Here is a 15284-nt window from a genome sequence, read left to right on the forward strand (position 1 = left end):
AAAAATGCTGGCTTTCTTCGTGTTAGCTCATCTCATACATATCTATCTTCAGCTGCTGCCCAGTACTGTGGTGCTCTGCATTAACTACACAGTGGATCAATAACAATTACACCTTCTCAAAAACATGACACATAGCAGGATTGGGTTGACATTTCACTTAGGCCAACATTGATCTCAGTGCATCTGATTCCAGTCCTAAATTCAAGTCAGGCCTGGGTCTAGCTGGAATAAACACACAGTTAAAAACAAAAAAGGAAACCAGCTGCTTGTGCCTTGGCTCAGAAGTAAACAGCACATCCATCTGTGCATCCCCCATCTCCAATCCACTATTCTTCCTGTTGCTACTAGTGATTCTGAAGTTGATCAAAGACTATTTTTTATATGAATTACTCACCGTGACATCAATGTTGATAATATCTCCATCCTGAAGAGGTCGACTGAAACATAAACAAAAACCAAAAAAATATAATGGTGACAGACAGTTCCCAACAAAGGGAATATAAGAATAAACACCTAATGACACATACATAAAAAATCAGGAGGTAGATGCTGTATAATGGAGGAAGGCAGAGACAAACAGAATAACCATTTTTAATGTTCAGCTCTCACTACTTAGAGAACAAGTGTAGCTGAATATAAAATAGTAAGAATCAACTACCAGAAAAAAATATCAACACCTGAAAAATCTACCATTATATTTATTCTTTTTCTCTCACTAGGGTTCATATTTTACTTTGTGACTAGTTGACTGTATTGCAAATAAAAAAAAAAGCCCACATAAATTCAAATCTATTTATTCCTTACCCTATACTTATTTTGCTGGAGGAAAAAAAAAAAAAAATCACACTAAACTCTAAAAGCATTTTGCTATTTTTTTTAAGTATCTGGATAAAAAGGATAATATTTTTTTTTTCTAGTTCACATACATTTCTATAACATCTATCAGCATTGCATGCTAACATGATAAGCATCTACAATAGGTTTACAAAGGACATTAAGTTAAGCTGAAGTATGTTCAATATTAAATATAATTTATTAATTTCAGTTTAACATTTTCATTCCCGGTGGTAAAATGTATATTATTGGGGAAATACCTGTCAGGAATACCATGACATACCACGTTGTTTACAGAAGTACAAACAGATTTTGGAAAACCTCCATAGCCCAGAGGTGATGGATAGGCATTCTGTCTGATTATTTCATGATGAACAATGGAATCTATTTCTTCAGTTGTCATGCCAACCTAAAATATCAAACATAACATCCTGTTAAAAAAGCAGAGAGAGTTTCTCATATTTACTGAATGTGATTGCAGCCAAGAGTTTCAATGAAATCTTGGATGTTTCAAATATACTGCTTTGATACAAAACACTAAACTCTATTTTGGACTTTTTTTTCTTTTTTTTTTCTTTTTTTTTTCTTTTTTTAAGAGAAAAAGGTTTTAAATAAAGCGTGCAGTAGAAACAAGCACTCAAACTGTTCCTAGAAGGTTCCTAGAAAACCTAAATACTGTCTACTTTCTTGCCATTCTTTTTTCCACATTTGCTTTCTCAAAGACACCAGTTTTCTCTGGCATCTTGTTTCAGTAGCTGCCACAGAAATGTCTGGTTTCAATGCCTTCAGTCCTTTAAAATGCAACATTACTTTCTCTTTTTATTTGTAAAAGAAAGGATCTTAATTCTTGTAACCACCCAGTACATTTATCATAATGTACTTGTGCATTTTATGAAACTGTTTTCCAAGCATTATTTAATTTTATAAAATATTTAAATATTTGGCTTCATATCTTGAGCATATTTTACTTAAAGCTGCCATAGCCTGAATGATCACAAGGAATCTACAAGTGCTTATCCACCATTTATGCACTTGATGATTTCTAGCTTCCCCTTTTTTTCATGATTTTATATATTGAAAAAAAAAACATTGTCACAAATCATTCAGCCATTTTCTCAGTATCCATGGAGTGGAAAATGCACACGCTTGAAATAACATTCTTCTTGCTTTTCTTTTGTATTGAGTCTGTCTCTGGAATGGTTAGAGCTGAAATTTTAAATTTGGTAGGGAAACCTCCCTCATTGAGAAGAAGTGCCTTTGAGGGTTCCTCTGCAAATTGATTTTGATTTGAATGAGTTTTGAGCCTTTGAAAATCATACTTCGTACACATACACTACAGTGGCTGTGATTTTGGAGGACTTTTTAGTAACACGTGGAATATAGGGAGGCTGTGGCGCAGGAGGCATATTTATCCATATATTGAAATATTCAGTGATCGTGCATGGTGAATACAACAAAGTGCACTTGTGTACTGTGCTGAGGATAAAACCAGGTCTATTTGCTCAGCTTGCATCTTGTTCAGTACAAAAATGTGGCTGGGCAGATGAGGAGTGATGAACCCACTCAAGACTGGGATTTGGGGTTACTGTGCAAACCCCCTGCTTTGCAGCAGCTGTTGCAGCCTCTGCGCTGGGATGGCAGCCGCAGCCCTGGCATGCTGTCTGCATTGGACACTGCAGCCATTGGTTCTGGATAAACACAGGTTTTGCTCCTGCCTTCACTCACTATCATCTTCAGCCTACAGACAAACTGAACAGCTATGTACCAGACTGGGTGCTGTCTGCTGCTGCTGTGCCCAAGGAATTTGACATGGCTTTTGGACACTCGGCAGACAGATCTATGCTCCTTGCATGGGAGGCTTACGTGCTGTGAAAAGTTCTGCTTTTAACAGTATCTGCCTTACCTTTAAAGGAGATTTTGCTAGCTGGGCAATGTTAAGGAGGCATCTGCTATGCACCTCACCCCTTATTTGAGACATGGCAATGTGGTGGCATCTAACAAAATTCTTCTATGAATTGAATTTGCTGGTTTACTCCCAAATCTTTTCCTCAAACACAGTAAATGCTATATATATAATACCATGTTGCATTTTTAAGTCCCATGGGCAGTAAATGGTAGTATCAAAACTACCCTCAGCCCAAACTTTGTCCCTCTGCATGAATGCATTGTAATGTGTCTTTGTTGTACTGGAGGATTGTTCCTGCCATTAGCTGAAGCACAGGTTGAGAGCTGGTTGGAGGGGTGCGTGCAAGGTGGGTTCAGCAAGACAACAGGGACAGACAGAAGGATGGGGATCTTCAGATAAAATAGGAATGCAGAGTTTACCTTATGAGAATAACCTAAAAGAGCTCAGTTTGTTTAGTCTGGCGCACTGAAAGCTGTAATAGCTCTATTACTGCATGAAGGGGAAAGACTCAAGGAAAGGCAGGAAGCTGTTTAAATTAAAGAGTGGAGTTGGCCAAGAACAAATGGGTATAAACTGGCCATGCACAGCATCAGACTGGAAAGCAGAAGACACTCCCTGTCGATGATGGAGGGTTTGGGGCATCCTCCCAGTCAGGGCGGTCTTGGCCAAACACTTACCGATGTAAAACAGAGCTCATCCCATGTCTGTGGCTGACCTGGGCAGTGGTCTTGGCACTACAACTCCAAGTGCCACCTCCCTCCCAGTCCACAGCTCCTGGTCATGTAAACCTTACCTTATACATCTTCTTGCTCCAAAGTGTATGTTACATGTACGTAGTATTTTGCTATTATGTATAGTTTGGCACATACTATGAACTGCATCATAAGCTACAACGTGCTGCATATATATGTATTTTACACATGGTAACAATCAAAATATATCAGCAAAAATGCTCTCATTCATACTCCACATTGCACCCTGACCCTTTAGACACATACCCTTAACTTTGCATGAGTTACATGAGTTTTACCATACTGGGAACTAATTGCACATAAAGAAGTTAAACACGCATGAACATATGTAAGATTAAAGCTTCAGGCTGTTTTTTTATTGGCCACCCCAGGTCCAGAATTAAACCCCTGGGAAAGTGTGATGAGTAGTTGAAAGAAAAATGCATAGTAAACTGGTAATTTTTTCCTGTTTTAAGTCAATGGCATTGACCTACAGTCCCCATCTATCGCGGCATCTCATAGCCACTCAACCCATTCTACCCTATCCAGTATGCTATTACATGAAATACCAAGGCAAGGCTAAAAAAGCACTCCTTCATCTGCAAAACCTTGTAGTAGGCTCCTCCCAGTACATTTTAACTTGGGAGGTATCCCAAAAAGCATACTGTAGAAACATTACTGGAAACCATGAGGCTTTATTATTGATGCACTCTGGAAAATTTTGTGGAATTTGGCAGCTGTTTTTTCCAACAGCAGCTCTATGACTTGTATGGTGCTGGATCCTGTGGGACAGCAAGGGGCTGAAGGATGGATGGGAATGGAGAAGGCAGCCCAGCCCTTCAGACTTGCACACATCCAGAGCCAGAGAGCAGGACATATCAGCAAGACGGGCCATGAAATGAAAGGAAAAAATGTAGCGTGGGTCTTATGAGAAACTCACGTGATTTGGCGCAATCCAAAGAGAGGGAGATTACAGACAGAGACATATTACGGCTGAGCCAGCTACTCACTCTAAGTACCACATAGGTCCGAAATACAGAAATAATTAAACGGGCATATCATGGACTGAATCAAAGTTAATAAATCCTTCTTTTTCAGGATCTAACTTAAAGTTGAATGCACATTAAGGGAAAGTAAAAAAAACCAAAAATAGATAAAAACCCCAAATAAGTGAAAGCATAAAACACATCCAGGCTGTTATGGGACTTCTGTAATTGTTACCTTTAAGCCCTTTCCAGCCAGAAGCAGGACATGACGGGCCAATCGACAAGCTTGACGAAGCCCTTGAATCTGATCTTCATTCTTAATTTCTATGTCGTCTCCCCAGTCTGGTACAATGCCTGTCGTCACATAGTCTGGCTTCTTTATGTGCTTGGAGAAAAAGGATTGAAAATGAAGATCAGAAAACTGAGCATGACAATGGGATCATTTTCTCAGATACTGCCTCCTGCTTCATGGCAGCTTGCCCTTTCTGTCGTAGTATTGACCTTCCTAAGCCATCAGGGCAAACCCTCAAGGCTGCCTCAGTATTTCTTCCACTGCCCTTTTGAACTTAACATTGCCTGTTACTACTGACTTATACAGTCTGTTAACCTTCCAGTGCTGAAACCCCAGATTCTGCAGACAATTTCCAGCACAGGCAATCACAAGTTTTGAAACTGGGAGAGACTTAAAAACTCTTCATTTTCTTTTGCAGAGCGGCGCATTTTCTACAAAAGACATCTAAACACTGGAACTGATGGGACAAACATACAGAGTTAGGCTCAAAACCAAAACTGATAAAATCCTTCATTTCTCGCTCTGATGAAACTCTTGTTAACTTCCATGAGATTGTTTTTTTACTAAGAACCTTAATATTTAACTTATTTTAATTTAGAGTTTTTACTTACTAATCTAATTCACATGCTGCCCATCTACAACACTATGCGAGGGTATCTCAATTTGCTCTGTCAAGGGAAGTGTAATAAGCTTTCTTTTTTTTTCTGCACAGAAAGTTCTCAGTCCTCATATAGAGGTGAAATTTCACTTCTGCCTTTTTAAACTCCACAGTAATTTCTTGACAAGTGTATGAACACAACAGACTAATAATAATGGTAAGATCTTGCACAGAGATGGAAATGCCCTTTCTCTCGGAGGGTCCTGGGCTGTTTCACTGGCTGGGGAAGAGTCCCTCGCCCACCACAGCCAGGCTGATTCTCTGCCATGTTGGCCATGGAGAAAGTTTTGCATTGACTTCACAAAATAAAGAATCAAGCTGGCAGGCAAAAAACAAAGTGGAAGCTTGGGCTGTACACAGCAAGACCATACAACATCAGGGTGTAGGAGTAAAGAAGAGCAGTGCAATCCATTAGCTCTAGGGGGACTTTAAATAGTAAGACTATTGTTACTCCTATGGGAATTTATTTTCTACTCTGATAAAAAGGTAAACTATCTTCAGTGGGTTCATGTCAAGAGAATTTCAGATTTACATTTTGTTCAAATGAATGGCATTATCAACCCTAACAACATCCTATCACAGTACTCTGGGACTTAATTTAGAAGAAAAAATAAAAATAAAAAAAAATATATATGCTGTATTAGCAACTCCATACACAGCAGCACCCTTGCTTTCCCCTTGGAGGGCACTTATCTAGTAACTGCTGAGACCTGGCCTGCTGACCTGTAAGAGCTGTTAAGGGAGAAGCCCAAAGCAGTGTACATACAAGTCTATGTATACAGTTCCACAGCAACATCTTGAAAAAACCCATGTTATTTCAATGTGATTTCTGGCAAACTTTGTATAAAGTAACAACTTTGCCCTCAAATTTTCAGAAGAACCGGATTGATTTTTAGACAGTCTGAGAACTTTGACCTATGAAGACAACTTTTCAGCATGACAATATGTTTCTCCCGCTTTATGCTAAAGGAAGCATCGAAATCCAGAAAAAAAAAAAGTTTCTAAGTTCTACAATTTTTAAATCTCTGAAAAATATTATAAAGTGTGTAAACCTATGTTTTCCCTGCACACAGAGCTTCCACAGACTCTTAGGTGTAAAAGCCCTACATCCAGCATCCTTATCTGCTTTCCTAAATACTTTTTAGTAATTCTGTCCCATGGAAATACTCTATATTTTGCATAAAATATCTATAAAAAAATGAAAAGTAAAATTTTAAAAAGTACTAATACACATCCTGAAAAGCACTGTTTAGAAAGGGCACTTTTGCTTTCTTTCAGCTAAAGGAAAGATACTAAACAGTTAATCTGTAAGATGTAGTTAAATGGAAAAAAAAAAAAAAAAAGAAAAAAAAACCAAAACCAGAAGTGGAACAGATGTTTAAACTGCATGAAAAAGTTCCTTTTGGCTCTAAAGTAAAGAAATACAAAAATATATGTTGCAAGAAAAAAAAAACACTCAGGCACACTAAAGACAAGTTTAAAATGTGCAGTGGGGTTGCGGGGCAGCTACCGCAGGTACTGTATGTTCTCTTCCTAAATCTGACATAACCAATTAACAGAACCTTGAGCAAAATATAAACATTTTTATAATTAGCTTACTGGAGATTTATACAGAAAAGGACTCAGATGATCACAAATGGTAGGACCATCTGTAATTGTCCAAAACGAGAATCTGGACCCATAAGTGTAAGTATTGACAGCTGATTACACTATCCCACATTTATACTACCATAACTGAACAAGCCCCAGGTTCAAACTCCCTAATAACCAGACACACCACTGTGTTTATCATGGTAGGCAGCTGAAAACTTCTCTCATCAGTGCTCCTATTTCAAATACCAGACCAAGCAACAGGACGGTGATCCAAACCCCCAGCTGTCGGTCAACAAACACACTTGATCACTCCTCCAGTCAAACTCTATATTGACTGAAGAACAGATTAGATAATAGAAATTGCAGTACCTTAGGAACTGGGTGAGCTGGAGAAACCGTGGCTGGACAAACTATACTATAAGCACTATTTCTCTGTCCCTGAAAAAAGAAGCATCTTCGCTGTTGATTGCTTGACTGCCTGTGCAGGTAGATACGATTGCACGAAGAAATGATTACGTGGCAGCCAGTCACAGAACCTGTTAACAGATAGGACAAAATGGTTAGCATTTTTTTCTACTACCACATTGCAGAATGGAGAGTATGCAAAAAGAAGGGCATCATGTAAAATAAACCACAGAACCCATGCAGTAGCCAAGGATAGTTCAGATTGTTCAAACCTTGTACCGTTAAAGAAAGAGCATTAACACTGAGAAGCAATGAGAACAAAAAAACCTTCCCAAACAATACTTTGAAGCTTTATAAAATACCAGATCTGTTTTAGTTCGATGCATTAAAAAGCAGCCTGGGTAAATTCCCCAAAGCTTACAGCCAGGAGAGGTGCTCCAGCTGGCCCCTGCTTGGAGCTATTTGCACAGCTAGAAGCTGCACTGTTGCAAGGCTTGGGGAAATGGTGAATAAGGGACAATAGCAAGAAAAGAGGACAGAAAAAAATGATTTAATGTTAATTTCAGACAATATTTTCACCTGTATTTTTGCAGAATTGGTCACAGATTTGAGTACAATATTGCTAATGTCATTTGTGCCAAGACACAAGGAACAGGGTTAAATTTGTCCTGCCTAGCAGGGCAACACAACAAACTTCAAGAAATATTTTTAACCTTGGCCAAAGACAATTTAAAGGATTAAATTTTGTAATTGACTTGGAATATTTGAATCAGATTTCCACTTAATTCACATGGGAATTTGGGATGAGAGTTCATCAGAGTATTCATTGCCCAAACTTAGTTGTCGGGTAATGACACATTTTGCCCCCCCTCAAAAAAGAAAAAAAAGGAAAAAAGGAGAAGAAAAAAGGCATTGAAGCCCAAAGGTTGTCAGAGTCATCAAAACCAAAACAATGCATCACAAAAGAGGTTGCTAGCATCAAAACTGGGAAATACACTAACTTCCAAAGGATTATTGACACTGCCCAATTAAACTACAATTACATGTAGCGCATATTTCCATTACTCAAACATCCTACAATCTAAACAGAGGGGTTTTTGAAAAACAAGTTTCAAAAGTTAAGTTAAATAAGTTAATCTGCTTCTGAAAAATGTCATATGTATACAAACACAAGAGCAGTGTTTTGTGGCAAATAACACATATGAATAACTACTCTTTAGTAAAAAGGAAGTGTTTTCATTTAAACAGAAGTAACTAAACATTCTTACCTCACAGAAACTAAGAAATTAATCTACTGCATACTTTGTAACTACATAAATATGATTTTTTCTTTTTAGAATAAGAGTTTCTTCCATATCTTGTATACTTTAATTTTAGGGTACCTTTCTTCCTTTCCTTTGGATGCATTTATCATGTCCAGATGCAGATATTATCCTTCCATATTCACACTTGGCTTCATAGACAGCCCTTTTACAGCACTCCATGATATACAGGAGATTTAAGTTACGCACCTTTTCTGGAGCCCCAAAACCCAGAATGAATGAATAGTTGCATGGGACTTGCTTTAGAAGCGCCCCTGTCTCTTTGCACACTGATCAGTGCTACATTTACTTATCGATATCTGAAAGGTTGTAAAAGCTTTTACTCCATGCAAGCAAATTTTTACTATTTTTTTTTAAATTGTTGGTAACAAGGCCAGAGCTGGGGAGTGAGGCTCAGATCAAGCTCTCAGGATAGGTTAGGAAGTTACTGGCTTCAAAAGAGAAGATAGTGTCTCCATGGAAGTGGAGCTTCCCAGTTAACAGAGGGCTGGATTGGTTTGGTGGTGTTTTAATTACAATTCAATCAACAATCTCATTATCTACTGCTTTTCTAGGGTCTCCTTCACAAGAAAAAAATCATTGTTTAATTAAAAAAAAATTAAAAATCTGGACCATCTATCCTGTACAGTGTGTAAGTGCATCCAAAGAGTTCAGAGCATCCTACAAACACCTTGCCTAGTTTGCACCAATTTCTGGAAGCTGGAAGCACATAATCTGCTGAGGCAGCAACTTTTGGGCCATCAGAAGTAGCAATCAGTCCGTCAGCATAAGCGAAGGTAGCTCTTTTACCAAGTGCAGTGAAAGTACCTTGCTCTTAGTACAGCTGAAGGTATTATAAATACACTGAAAACCCACACTCGCTGATGTGGTCAGCTCCAGTCCACGCGGACATCAATATGTGAACATGTATCTCAAATGTTCTCCTTGACACACGTCATGCTGTCTACTGTATAAAAGTTTAATTGGGGAAGAAAAGGTGCAAGTGTGCTTGCCAATTATCTGGCAGTATAACTCCAAATGTCCCAAATACACACTCTTAAATATATTAAACCAGTTTATACTCATGGGTGCATGCCTATCGACTATCCCACATTCAGAAGCCATAACTTTTTATTTGGAATAAAATTTTTACCTCTATTCTCCCAAAGATACACTGTAAGTGTTGTCACAAGGTAACAGGATAATAAGGTATTGTAGTCTGTTGTTATTCTACTAACTATTCATTATAAACCAGACGTGTACAAAAATATCTGCTCTTGAACAGGTGAAATGCGACAAACAAATATCACCACAGTAAAATACAACTCCTAAAATATATCGCAAGAATTACAAACACAGGACAACTAAACCTTTATCTGAAATATAAAAAATTACAACAGAAAACATTCTCCTACAAAGTAAAAATAAAATGGCATTAAAAGATAACAAAGTTACTGTTTCATAATGAAAATCTGGACTCCATCCACACACTTCCTTCCTTAAGAAGGCCTTCCTAATGTCTCCACAGCTCCTTTTATTTTTTAAGCTCCCATATTCACAGCTAATTCGATATAGCAACATCATCAATCACCAGAGACAGGCACAACTGGCTGTATTCTCCAAGCCTGGCTCAGATATTCCCTCCTCCCCATCCCTTACACCTATCAAAGCTTTTCTCAGTGCCTCATTTACTTCTGCAACACTGGTGCTCAAGCATATCCTTTTTGTTAAGCTTTCTGTGTATATTAATTACTGTAAGGCAGTTTAGAAATGCAGCATTTTTGCAGCTTCCAATGGCAACTGCAGCCATCAGAGAAAGAGCCCTGAGTTTGGAGCCCAGTAGCCTTGTAACACGCCAGCCCAGCAGGGATGCGAAGTTGACCCTTTACGTGTTTCTTCTCTCCCCCAACAATAAGGCTACGTCACTTGCCACAGATAACAGCATATTTACTATCAGCTGCAATAAGGAGAATTATTACCAGTGTTACTGAATCACATCAGCAGATATGATGTACCGAGCACAGAAAATTACAGACAGTTAACTGCTCCTCTGACTCAACAGTGAATCACCCTGTGCAATCTGTGTGCACGCATGTGCTGCCAGAGCCGCTGGATTCCTCAGCACACCCTCCAGACCTTAATTTGTATTAATAATATAAAGATGCACTCTGAGCTTTTGTGAATTACCAGATAAATTTATCTTGTGTGGAAATTACATTTTCTTTTTCTTTTAAATGAGACAGTCAAAGAGGCTGAATACGGAACTGGAGTATGATGATGGGTGGGAGCATTTTAAGTGACTGATTTTGCAGCACAATGTGCCCTATATTTATTAGCCTTTTACTCTAGGTCTATTTTAATTGTTATCTGTTCATGCATGCTACACTATATAATGAAATGCTCCCATTTCACTCATAGAGTAGAGAGTTTTTTATGTGTATCTCTATTAATGACCCTTAATTAAGTTGATTTTAGTCATTTAAATGTGATTTTCCTCTGGTCAAGAAGTATTTTTAAAGGGAGATGTTGGAAATGAACTTGCACATAAGCCCTTTTCTAATGCTTCTAGTTTAACAGTTTCAGCAATTTATCAGCTAAATTTTCAATGAATGAGGTGTAGGGTAGCCATGGAAAAATCTGCTAATCTACAAGATTCATAAAATGTGACTGTTAGCAACCATTTTTTCGGTATTTATTTATGAAAGGCTTCAAATTTCCAAGCAATTAGCAAACATGTTACCAAAGGATAAACTTAATGACAGTTCTAAGCTACAATAAATACAAGGGTACATCTTAAAAGAGCTAACAAATAAATTTAACATATTTTATAATAATTTAGTCATAGTATCAACAGAAGCACACTACCAAAATTATTTAGGATTGCAAGAATTAACATCCAACTGATGTAGGAAATAAAATCAACTTTCTCTATATATATTAAGTAAGATTTACTTTATCAAAACAATAAACAACATCAAAACCATTGTTCAGATAACTCATTTTTAAATATGCAAATATATATATATTTTAAACTTAAAAAAAAGAATGACAGTGGAGATTTTCTTAGTATATATGTGTTTGAGGGTAAAACACTAGAGATCTTTAATTTGGCTTGTCAGGTCATTTTAATATTATGTCATAATTTTGATTCTTGTGCAAATACTCATTTTGCTGAAACTTCAGAGGAATAAAGTTTAAAGTAAGGTATTAAAAATCACTATGGGTAATAATACGTGGAATCCAACCAATGCAACTAGGTAAGAATATATAGCTTTTTACTGTTAATTACCAAATGTTCCCATTTTTCAATCTAAAATAATGGCTGTGGTTTGATAGATCTTTACTTGTAATTGTAATTCTAACCGTCTTAATAAAACACCGACTCTGTAATCCCCGGGTTGCAAAGGTATGTCCAAGCTTCAAAAATAGGATGGGAAAGATTAAAGGTTCTCTCCAACTCTGTGTAACCTGTGTAGCAGAAGAGCAGCTCACATTTCACAAGCAATAACCTGTGCATTTGCTAAAAAAAAAAAAAAAAAAAAAAAAAAAAAAAAAAAAAAAAAAAAAAAAAAAAAAAAAAAAGAAAAAGAAAAAGAAAAAGAAAAAAAAAAAAGAACAACATAGGGAAATGCCTGAGGCAGAAGTTGAAACTGATTGGGAAAAGTAGAAGGACAAGAGCCCTTGAAATTAAACAAAAGCAAATTCATTCTGTTGACAGATGTTGATTACATCAAAGCCACGAAATAACTTTTTTCTGTATCCTTTTTTTTCCTTTTTTGCAAGAAATACCTCTGTGTTTTCTGTGCATGAAGGATATAACATATCTTAATCAACATAACCCAACACATAATCATTTTTAAATCTGGTAAAATTATATTGTAACGAGGTCTTAACGACAGGCTTCTCCAAACAAGAGTGTATTCACATGGTCATGTCTGCATACCCGTGCTGGTCACGCCATCATCAGCCCCTTACTTCCAGGGGTTAACTGCTCTGGCAGCCAAATAAAATACAGAGAGCGCTGTGTAATTATGGAGACAGTCAAAGGGCAGACTCTATTTTGAAATCTATTTGCACAGACAAGGTCTTCCAATTTCGCTTACAGGAAACAAGCTGGTAAAGGGGGTCTCCTCCTCTCCAGATGCTTTCCACACGTTTTTCCCACATCAGGAAATTGTGGACATGGACACCATGCAGCACTGTTTCCTGGATTGCAGGACTATGTCATTACAAGGAGAAGAGCAAGTCCATGCTCATGAGAAATACTTCCTCCTAATTGCCCATATTAGGGGAAAGCAAAACCCACAAGGACTACTGAAAATGTGACTAGCAGCAATTTGTACACAGGACGCAGCCACAGCTGTCATGATGGTACTGGAAAAGAGAAAACAGAAATGAGAGGGTAAAAACACTCTCGTTTTAATAGCATGATTGGGGAAATGAAATATTCATCAGGATAGATGTGACTTCAGTTACAACAGCAATACATTGGTGAAAACCTTGACAACAGCATGTTTACAACTGCACCCTGATAAACTGAAATACAGACCACTATCTTGCAAACATTATATTCTAATTGTCACTATTTTATTTAATAATTGAAATTAACTGGAAATTAACAACAGAAGTTGTTTAGTTAATAAAGGCATTAACAGAACTGCTGTTCTTGTTACTCTCATAAAAGCCAATAAAGCAGGGCAACAACCAAACGCCGACTGACTCCAAGGGACCTGAGTCAGCCCCTCTGCTGACACCACTGGGACTCCTCAACAACACTGAAAAAACCCAAGTTTGGCCTTCAGGACCAGTGACGCTCCCTGCTAATTAAAATTGTGCCCTTGCTTCATGGCGAGCGGAACCAGGCAATTTGTTTGCTAATACAAATGAGTTTTTAAATTTGGTGTAAATTTATAAACTATACAGAAATACATTCTTGTCTGGCTTTACTTCATATGACTTAGTCTACATCAGCACACTAAAATAATGAATCAGTGTCTTCTGGAATAATGCTGTTCTTATTCATTATTCAGTCAAAATCAGGGCCAACAAAATAGCTGTTCTACAAGTTGGTAAACTGGGAAACCACAGAGAATCAGAACCTCTTCTATTTACAGGAAGGATGACAGCCTAAGGGTACTTCATCCCAATAATAACAACATTCAAGTAATGGTGCCCAGGTCATGACAAGCCATGACCCTCCCCACAGCTCCTTCAGGAAGCTGGCTGGGTGCCACCTTTTATCAGCAGCAACTGACAGTGCAACTTTAACAAACAAGAAGAAAAGGAAAAATTAATTTTATATCCTTAAAAATCTCTTCAACCAATTGAGCAGTTATGTGTACATATATACATATACATACACACACACACACACACACACACACACATAGCGTCACATCATATCAGTATAAAAATAAATTCACTGACTGGAGTAAAATTCTGGTATCATTAAATAGCACTTTCCCATGTTATTATAGGATTTTAAAAATACAGAGTAGAATCTAACTATATCTGAATTACATACATTTGTATACCAAAGGAAATTAATTGTCTATTACAGAAAATGGGACTGGGTTGTACAGGCTTAACTTTGGGAACAGGGCATTGCAGTTCTCCAATAGAGCCTTCCACCCTAGTGTTATTTCTACCACATTTTCTCTCTCTGATAGAGTTACACAAGTAGAAAATAAAAAGGAAGTGTTGCTTAAAGCAGTATCACAGCAAAATGAAACCAGTCAGGTACAAAAGCCGGACAAAGCAATATTAAGAGTTCCACACACAGTTAATATCAGGGGAATTCAGGCTCCAGATCACAGCATCTGGCAAGTTTCAACTTCTGTGACTAGCAGGAGAAACATTCCTCTTATGTTACTGCATTCCTGTATTGAGTAAATTAATTTATCATAAAGTGAATAAATCAGAATGAGAAACATATCTGCTCAGGTTTGCATATTTAAATACATCCTTCAATCACTTTCTATCTATCTTTAGGTGTTTTAAAAGATCAGAGAAATTACTTTCGCTTGAAAGACTGGTTATAATGTTCATTATTTTGATTTTGTAGGGAAGTAACTGTTGGAACAAGTTACTCAGTTTAAAAAATAGCAGTTGTTTCAGATTAAAATAATAAGCTATTCAAATAGTCCTCACACACAAGCACAATACTAAATCTTGTTGTTAATATGCACCCACCCACAGCTTTAACATTCACTGAATCCTACTGGGATAAAATCTTTTCAGGTGCTCTGTGAAACAACTGTTTTTCAACTGGCATGTTTATGTCCTACATACACGCCTGATATGGCATTAAATGTTAAAAATAATTCCTACTTTAACCTCTTAAATTTCCACCTGAAATGGAAAAAAATATCTGAATCACCACAAAAAACGTTTCCCACAGAAACCCTTTCAGTTGGTGAGCAAGGTTGCTGAAATAAGAGTAATTTTTACACAGAAAATTTAGGAGTGCTCCTGAACATTGTATCAGTATTTTCTGTGCAGCTTGAGACACTGGCAGAGAATGGACGGTCAGGAGTCCTTTCCCCACACAAAATGTAAGACCCATTGCAATAATTATT

At 37.4% G+C, this 15284-nt stretch overlaps 1 protein-coding gene across 1 annotated transcript in view; it reads right to left on the bottom strand.

The window, feature by feature from the left end:
- Positions 1 to 12873, bottom strand: part of METAP1D (methionyl aminopeptidase type 1D, mitochondrial) — a gene marked incomplete at its 3' end in the record, with an annotated part of 16428 nt that extends 3555 nt beyond the window's left edge. Inside the window, exons 1-5 of the mRNA XM_010164918.1 lie at positions 12810 to 12873; positions 7370 to 7536; positions 4693 to 4842; positions 1095 to 1243; positions 395 to 437 (exon numbers count right to left, since the gene is read on the bottom strand). Of these exons, the coding sequence (XP_010163220.1) occupies positions 395 to 437; positions 1095 to 1243; positions 4693 to 4842; positions 7370 to 7536; positions 12810 to 12873 (573 nt within the window). The remainder of the gene's footprint in view (positions 1 to 394; positions 438 to 1094; positions 1244 to 4692; positions 4843 to 7369; positions 7537 to 12809) is intronic.
- Between the last annotated feature and the right edge of the window lie 2411 nt (positions 12874 to 15284).

Source organism: Antrostomus carolinensis, unplaced genomic scaffold, assembly GCF_000700745.2.
Source record: "Antrostomus carolinensis isolate BGI_N321 unplaced genomic scaffold, ASM70074v2 scaffold8443, whole genome shotgun sequence".
Classification (NCBI taxonomy): Eukaryota; Metazoa; Chordata; class Aves; order Caprimulgiformes; family Caprimulgidae; genus Antrostomus; species Antrostomus carolinensis.